We start from the raw sequence: 9,326 nt of genomic DNA, 5'->3' as shown, positions 1-9,326 counted from the left end.
AGGAAACTCACAGTGATACCAGATAAAAGTCTGGAGCCAAACCTGTTTAACTGCATTACTGAGTTTTAGATGAAAATAGCAGATTTATGGCCGGTTTCACAGACGAGGCTTAAGATAGTCTGAGACTAAAATGCATGTTTGAGCTGTTATAACAGAAAGCAACTTGATATCTTAAAATAAGTCAGTGCCATTGTTTTGTCTCAAGATGCACGTCGTTTTTTTTCATAAAAGGCTATTTAAACATCCTAACTGAACTAAGGCCTAATCCTAAGCCTTGTCTGTGAAACCGGGCCTTAAACTTTCACAAACACTGAGCGGCATTTCTGCACGATCATTCCTGTCATCTATGTACATTTACACAAGATATTAAACACAATGTAAGGCAACAAAGTAGCTTTGTAAAAGAAAGTAAAAGAAGAAATGATCAAATGATTGTCTGTGAAGAAAAACTAACCCAGATTAGAAAGGACGGGGGAATACAGGAGGAAACCACGAATGCAAATTATGCAAACGACCATATGCAAATTAAAGAATGTTTTTAAGGCACATTTCAATGCATCACTGAATCATGAAAGTCACACATCTAAAAATACCACCAAAATATGTCCCAATGTTAAAAAATACATATAGAAAACAATCCAAGAGAAACTCCAGTAACGGAAGACAAAAGGAATGTTACATTCGAACAACAAAACACTAAACAGATGTTCGCTGGAAGGTTTATGATTTGTGATGAAAAATAATTATTAAAATGCATGCAATTGCAATACACAATATCCATGCATGTTTTTGCAACTTAAACCTCATGACAAGTTTTAATAGTGTCAGTAATATTGTAATATTTAAAGTCGTGGCCTCATGAAACACATCCAGCTCACTTTTCACCACAAAGTCAAATGAATCAACAAGAGAGATGTTTTATATTATTATCCAATATGCACGAACATGAAGCCAGTTTCTGCAGTACCATATAGTGTTGTGACATTATCTACAACACAGTTAAGCACATTTCCCCATTATTATCATAATGCAAAACACCAATGCTAAATTGTGAAGTGTTTATACATCATGGTAGTTCTTGTCGTACTTCCTTTAATGTATGCTAATTAGAATTTTTAAAAAGTTGATGCACTGGGGAAAAAGTTGTAAATACATTAAAAATATCATGTTTAATTCAGTGTTTCTTTGTAATTATTTGTGAAATTTACAAGTAATTTCAGTAAAACTTTACAATAAGGTCTCATTTGTTAACATTAACATGAACTAACAATGAGCAACACATTTGATACAGTATTTTTTAATCCAGTTAATCAAAATCCAGCTGTTCAATGTTAGTTCACAGTGCATTAACTAATGTTAACAAATACAAGATTTGATTTGAATAGAACATTAACATTAACTAAGATTAATAAATGCTGTAGAAGTATTCTTAGTATAAGTTAATTAATGTAGATGTTAATTAATGAAAACTTATTGTGAAGTGTTATTGCAATTTCTGAGTGAAAATTGCAATTGATTTTGGTGTGAAAAAAATCTTCTTTTTTTTCGTGAGATGCATCCACATTTTTTATTTTGCAAATATTTATATATTAATAATCATAATATTTTTTTACAAGTTGATGCACTGCGAAAAAACATGAACATACCATTTCATTCTTTTTTCTTAAAACATTGATGTTTAATTAAATGTTTCTTTGTAATAATTTGTGAAATTTACAAGCAATTTCTGGGTGAAAATTGTAAATCCTATACAAAAATAAATAAATAAAAAATCAGTATGGGAATTTTTTTTTTTTTCAGAAGCAATTGATTTTGGGGTGAAAAGTCGACCTGTTTCCTTCAGAGATTTTTCCTTTTGCACACACGCACACACACACACATACCATGATAGCTCACATTTTTGGTGAAAGCAAACTCTTTAACCTGCAACATGTAACCCTGATATTCTGAATGGCACACAATGAAGCGTCCAGCTCAGAGCCGAGCCGCGTAGTTGATGCACAGCGTGTGATCGCGGACGTCCCCCCAGCCGCCGTTCTTCTGGTGAGGATGATGCTCCACCGGCCCGTGGTCCCTCAGTGAGAGTGCAGGAGGGAAAAGTGCCGAATGTGCCTCTTTAAGTGCCGAATCCACCCTCTCCTGAGCCCTTTCGGGCCGACAGTCCTCTTTCTGGTGCAGGCCGCAGTCGCCCGTGTGAAGAACCCGGCTCCCGCGGGCCATCAGGACCTTGAGGGGTTTTGAGATGCACGTACCTGACAAGTTCTGGAGGGTCCAGTCCCAGTTATAATCATCATAGGTGCAGAACGCGTTGCTGCATCCCATCAGTTTATAGTAGAGCTCTCTGGAGATTCCCATTCCTATGTTGTGCTTGGTGGACAGCCATGCTGTCGTCTCGGTTTTGCTGGAAAACTCGTGAAATCCGGATAAACCGTCGTGGTTTCCTAACGCGAGGACGTCGCAGTCCCCGCAGCTGGTTTTCCTAAGCTCGGTCATGGATTTGAAGTATGCGTGGAAATCAGGGAGAAGATAGTTGTCTTCCTCGATGAACACGACATATCCGTGGTATCCCAGAAGAACCCGCACTCTTTCGAACACGAAATGCAGTTTCCACCACCAGTGGTGTTTGGTCTGAGTGATGGACGCTTCCCTGTAGTGTCCGTACGAATCCGGGTGCTCCGCGTTCAAACATCCCTTTTTAATGGCGTCCTCCTTTGAAATGTCTCTCGGACAATCTCTCGGATCTTGTCCTGGGAATTCGTTCGGATACAGCTGAGTGCTGTATGGGAAATAGATCTGGAGGACCCTACAGAAAGTGATTCCCTGGACCATATCAGAGATTTCCTCGGAGAAATAGTCGTGGCTGAATATCACAAGAGTGTTTTCTATGCCATCGACTTTTTCCAGGGATTGTATGAGCATTTTGAGGTACGCCGGACGATTGTGGACTTGAACGACGACCACCATCTCCGGCTCGGATGGAAACTTGTCTCCGTTGAGAATAAACTGCCTGTAGTTGCTGTCATAGATGGACTTCCTCATATCCTGGATGTTGCCGTACTCAAATTTCACCATTAGTACAGCAGCCGGAGTGCTGTCTTTTTCAGTCACCTCCACGTTTGTTTCCTCTTTAGTCCGTTTAATGGAATAAAACAACATTATAAAGACAATTAAAATGACGAGGAACACAATAAAGTTCTTCTTCAACAGCCGTAATCTCATTTTCAATGTCAAAGCAGCATGGAAAGCAAACTCTGGGTCATGCACTGCTGTTACACGTCTGTTGTGGGCATAATCCGGGCATTTTCACAGGTGAAACACGAACATGGTTCTGTCAAGAGAAGTTCATCAAAGAGTTTTATAATGTGAACGCGCGAGACAAACACGCGATTCATAAAGCGTAGTGCGCGATCACGATAATGTGTCGCGAATGTCGTTGTTTGTGAAGCGCGAGCTACTCACCCAGATAAAGTGTCATGTGCAACAAAGTTGGAAACAGGAAGAGAAAGTGATGTGAGAAAGAGCGAGGAGGTCTTTAGCGCTGACGTGTACTTACAGTCAACAGGAGCACGTGATCGCTCCTCCTCACTCTCTCACAGGACAAACTTAAGACATGATTTACGCTACATTATTATTTTAAAATACATAAATAATATCTGTTTATATTGTATGCATTCTTTAAAGTTTATATTCCTAACCAATTGATGATTGTTATATTATAATTTAGAAAAAATATATATAGCCTAAATAAAAAATATAATAAAATGCAGACTTGTTGTTTTTAATGTTTTACCTTTAATGAAATTTCATTTATATATTAGGCAATTGTTCATGAATATTATGTGTGTGTGTGTGTGTGTGTGTGTGTGTGTGTATATATACATATATACACATATAATACATATAGACATATATATACATACATTCATACATACATACATATACAATTTCATATTTATATTTTATACAGATTTATTAGGATTGATAAACAAACAATACACACAATATTGAATACATGAAGTGATAACTTTAGACACATATATTGGCTATAAGTGTATATGACATATACAAATTCCTTGGGATGTTCTTCAACCTTTACATGAGAAAAAGATCAAAAGACAAGAAACACAAAACCCCTTTTGTGTCCAGACATATAGAAACCAGGTTTTCTAGTTGTGTTAAAGTTGTGGAACCAGCCTTGCAGCTCTTTTGTTGGTTATTCAGATCACCTCTAGATGGCAAAAGAAGAGCATCATATTAAACCCGTTTCTTACGTCATTTATCTTTCAGAAAAAAACAGAACTCATGTAACTCAATAGCTTTGCTAGACATAATGACTATGTGTACCAGTGATTCAATCATGTTGTCACCCAGCAAGAATTGCCAACCGGTCAGTTTAGCACCAATCAGGTGTTGAGTTTTGAAAAATAACATTCATGGTGTGATAAATTATAATAACAGTTGAATATGCATTTGAATAATATACTTTACATACAGATTAGGTGTGTAATTTCCTTGCAACTAACAAACTGAAATGTTTAAAATCTAATAGACCATTAAAAATTCAGACTGACTCCCCCATTGGCAAATTCCTCTTAAACATCAAGCAAAGAACCGTAATATTTCAAATAAACAGACTTACAAGGCTTTGTCAATCCAACATTCAGAGTTTTTCTCAACAAACATCTTTGTGCAATTCTGTTTGGTGCCACTATTAATTCAGGAATCAGTATTAATTGATGTTTGTTGCATGCATTTGGTTGACCATTCAGTGTATATGTAACAGAGACAAAAACAATCCAATTAAATACATTGCATAAGGGTGATAAAGGGAAATTAATATTTGCAATGATCCAGTAAAAGAAATGTAGGCGTATAACTATATAACAGGATAATTGATATGAAGTGGTTTCGCCCATTAAACCAATAAACTGAGTTTTTTTAATTATCGGGTGGAACTGCAGTATTTAAAAACACTTGTTGATTGAACTTAATAAAACCGAGATCCCAGGATGTTCATGGTCTTAAATCAAAGGTCACACTGTTATGGTGTAACCGGCCTGAGTTTAATTTGGTTGCGAGGGTTTAGCGCAGGTCAAACACACATCAGATGATGGTAGCGGTCAGAGACAGGCACAGGCTTTCAAACAGTCAAAGCAAAAGCTTCTTTCAGCCATGAGATTTATTAGTTTTAAGGGAACTTTGTTTTTGAAAGAGCTCCACATAGATGTGATCTTTAGCAGTGACTTCTTTTAAAAAGTTTACACAGGGTCAGAATGACACAAAACCCTTTAAAACTTCTACATTTTTGTGAGTTTCTGCACTATGAAACCGCTTGTGGTCGCTTTCTTTCTTTCTGAGGAAACACAATGCAGAACTAATCAATTGTAAAGCATCGACACACTCATCAGCTTGTTGTGCAATACAGCCACGTGAAAAGATTTGTGAATGTTATGCATCAGCTGCTAAAACTCACTCTTAGAAAAAAAAGGTTAAATGGGGTTTTAAATAGAATTCCATTGCTCTTGACTCAATTCTAAAGAACACTTCATGCCAAAAAGGTTCAGGAGAAATGCCTAGAATGTTTGCATAATAATTTCATGTTTAATGGGATATTAAAAATTTTCTAAGTTTGTTTACAAGCTACTTGATTGATAAAAATGAATTAGGCCTAATTAAAACGGAATGCATATGGGAAACCCCTGAAAAAAAAATGATTTGTTGAATTTAATCAATTTTTTTATGGTAAGTGGTTGCACACAATTGATTTTAGCTACATTTAAACAAATGCATTAAGTTGAACTAAATCAATTTTAGTTCAACTTAATGCATTTGTTTAAATGTAGCTAAAATCAATTGTGTGCAACCACTTACCATAAAATTTTTTATTAAATGCAACAAATCATTTTTTTCAGTGCATGAAGTGCCTATTCATCTATATGTGTTGGTAAGTGAAGAAAACATTGTGAAGTAAAGACCAGTATGTGAATTTTATTAGATCATTGACATTTATTTGATCACTGATATTATGAGTGTTGAAATCAACACTGAACATCCATAAACTTTCAGAAGTTGGATTGATTCTGGTTGGATTCAAGGCCTGACATCCAAAGAGTTTTTTATTCCTCACACGGCATGTATTTCTCAAACCAGCTCAGTGCAAAATCAGTTTTCCTCAGACTTATCTTATCTCCTCAGTGTTCACCTGTTTTTTTTTCTCTCTCTCTCTCTCTCCTTTGGACTGTCTAGTCCATATTATCTCAATATTTTCGTAACGATTAACATTCTGTTTACAGCAATGTGAAACAATGGTGCAGATTTCTCCAAAACTAACAGTGTTTTATTGTTTCCCGCACACTACAGGTTTTTGGACGGGACGTCACTTCTGTTCAAGTTTGCAAGTACATGTCAACATATGCTACTAACCCTATAACCCTAACCTAACAGTCTACTAACAGTTAGCTGACATGTAGTTGCAAAGTTACTGTAGAATATAATGTAGACTATTAAAATAAACTGTTACCATTGCTGTTGCCAGCATTTTATATGAGGTACAAGTCTACAAATTGGCAGGACATTTTCATGGCATGTCAGACAGGAGAGTATTGTTCACAGTTCTGTGGGTGGATGTGATTAAAAACATCACTTTACAAATATTTACTGAGTGTTACATAATGCAATGATATTTAATATGCAATCGACATCCATTGTTGCTCGTTATGTGCTTTAAAACGCTTTCTGATTGCATAATGCGGAAATTGTTTTGGCCTTTGCAATGATATTTGTTGATTTCTTTTTTTTAGCTTTTAATTATTTTACAGCCAGTGTTTTGAGATATTATTATAATTTTCAATCATATTTTGAATTCATTTAAGTTAAAGTTTTAGTAATTTTGTTGTTTTTGTCATTTATTTTTATTTCAGTTTTATTGATCGTTATTTTAGTTAATCAAGGTAACAAAATGAAAATAAGAAATCTTGCCTCAACAACAAGCTGAAATACAGTGTGTGTTTTTGTACATTTTACTTTTTTGAGGTTTTGGTTTTGGTTAAGATCACTGTTGAACAAACTTTCCCAACATTTTCCCCCTGAAAACAAAAAACAAAAACGTTCTCATGTTCCAAAAAAAAAAAAAAGACGCCAGCACAAAAAAAGTGCCAAATATCAGTCATTAAAATATTTTATTGCAATTATGTGTTGTTTTGAGGAGCCAAGAAGATTTATAGACAACACTGGCTTTAATCTGATGGTTTCAGAGAGATTTTACTGCTAATCATCAAAAACAGAAGCAATAATGGAAAGAAATGCAATACAGCCTTTGATGCAAATATGGAAGTAAGGTTAGATGTCCAGCTCATGTGTTGTGACATTACTGGATATTTGCATTTATTTACATGTAATAAAGGATGTCAGGTTTTGCAATAGTAGTGTTTGTGAGGGTGTTCTTGGGCGCACAGGAATCTCTGTGTCTTGCCACGAGAGGCCAAAACATCTGTTCTCAATCACAGCTCAGAAACAGCAGTATGCATCGGTGAGGACGACTCTGGGATGTGAAAACAAAAGAAAACACGGCTAAATCAGTGTGTATTCTCCAGGGTTGGGACATAAACTGATGAAGCACGTGTGTCAGAGGATGACCGTTGTCTGTGTGCTTATGTAATAGGCCAATTACATATCGCATGAAGCCACACTACGACAGCAACGACTAACATCTGAAAGAGTCAGTGTTAGCGATGCAGTGTTTGGGTGGAGATCACACTTGGCTGCCAGGTTACCACAAAAACAATGAGAATTCAAATAATAATAATATGATGATGTAGATGACGATGACGGTGTCCCCACATTTTACGAAATCACGCTACACTCATTAGTGATGCACTAGTGAAATTATATCATTACAGCATTTAATACCAAAAACAAAAGGGCAATGAAATGAATTAATTTCTTCATAGTGGAGACCAGGGTAAGTTGTCACACATTTTTTAAAATATATAATTTATTGTAAAGACACAAGGTTTAAAGCTTTAAAAACTATTGAACATTTAAGCCATTGTTGCTTAAGAAAAAAAAATAGATTCAGTTCATTAAACACCTAAAGCGTCCCTAAAGCGGCGCATGTTGTCACACTGCACGAGGTTTTCAGAATGGAATGGTTTAGATTACGCATGAGCCCAACACAGACGGAGAGCCCGAGCCTGCTGCTCTTCCAGAGAGTCTGACCCGGTGTGTGTGCCGGCTACATCGGCCGTTCCCATGGGGTTGCTTTTGGAGTTCGAAACCATGGTTCTGGTTCTGCCCAACCCAGAGTTTCCTGATCCCCCGCTGGTTCTGCCCAGCTCAGAGTTTCCTGTTCCCCCGCTGGTTCTGCCCAGCTCAGAGTTTCCTGATCCCCCGCTGGTCCTGCCCAACCCAGAGTTTCCTGATCCCCCGCTGGTTCTGCCCGGCCCAGAGTTTCCTGATCCCCCGCTGGTTCTGCCCAACCCAGAGTTTCCTGATCCCCCGCTGGTTCTGCCCAACCCAGAGTTTCCTGATCCCCCGCTGGTTCTGCCCGGCCCAGAGTTTCCTGATCCCCCGCTGGTTCTGCCCAACCCAGAGTTTCCTGATCCCCCGCTGGTTCTGCCCAACCCAGAGTTTCCTGATCCCCCGCTGGTTCTGCCCAACCCAGAGTTTCCTGATCCCCCGCTGGTTCTGCCCAACCCAGAGTTTCCTGATCCCCCGCTGGTTCTGCCCAACCCAGAGTTTCCTGATCCCCCGCTGGTTCTGCCCAACCCAGAGTTTCCTGATCCCCCGCTGGTTCTGCCCAGCTCAGAGTTTCCTGATCCCCCACTGGTTTTGCCCAACCCAGAGTTTCCTGATCCCCCGCTGGTTCTGCCCAAACCCAGAGTTTCCTGATCCCCCGCTGGTTCTGCCCAACCCAGAGTTTCCTGATCCCCTGCTGGTCCTGCCCAGCTCAGAGTTTCCTGATTCCCCGCTGGTTCTGCCCAGCTCAGAGTTTCCTGTTCCCCCGCTGGTCCTGCCCAGCTCAGAGTTTCCTGTTCCCCCGCTGGTTCTGCCCAGCCCAGGTTCCCCCGCTGGTTCTGCCCAGCTCAGAGTTTCCTGTTCCCCCGCTGGTCCTTCCCAGCCCAGAGTTTCCTGATCCCCCACTGGTTCTGCCCAACCCACAGTTTCCTGTTCCCCGCTGGTTCTGCCCAACCCAGAGTTTCCTGATCCCCCGCTGGTCCTACCCAGCTCAGAGTTTCCTGATCCCCCGCTGGTTCTGCCCAACCCAGAGTTTCCTGATCCCCCGCTGGTTCTGCCCAACCCACAGTTTCCTGTTCCCCCGCTGGTTC

The 9,326-nt window shown here is 39.1% G+C and overlaps 1 protein-coding gene across 2 annotated transcripts in view; it reads right to left on the bottom strand.

The window, feature by feature from the left end:
- LOC308698591 (alpha-1,6-mannosyl-glycoprotein 2-beta-N-acetylglucosaminyltransferase) overlaps positions 1-3,579 on the bottom strand; it is a 4,370-nt gene extending 791 nt beyond the window's left edge. The window contains exons 1-2 of one of the 2 annotated variants that reach the window (XM_081378760.1): positions 3,460-3,579; positions 1-3,328 (exon numbers count right to left, since the gene is read on the bottom strand). The exon at positions 1-3,328 is cut by the window's left edge and continues 791 nt beyond it. In XM_081378760.1, coding sequence (XP_081234886.1) covers positions 1,975-3,219 — 1,245 coding nt within the window. In that variant the 5' untranslated portion in view covers positions 3,220-3,328; positions 3,460-3,579 and the 3' untranslated portion in view covers positions 1-1,974. The remainder of the gene's footprint in view (positions 3,329-3,459) is intronic. The other variant, XM_081378761.1, reaches the window with a different exon arrangement.
- Between the last annotated feature and the right edge of the window lie 5,747 nt (positions 3,580-9,326).

This window comes from Scardinius erythrophthalmus (genome assembly GCF_964197995.2).
Source record: "Scardinius erythrophthalmus genome assembly, chromosome: 11".
Classification (NCBI taxonomy): Eukaryota; Metazoa; Chordata; class Actinopteri; order Cypriniformes; family Leuciscidae; genus Scardinius; species Scardinius erythrophthalmus.
This window is presented reverse-complemented; position numbering and strand designations above follow the sequence as displayed.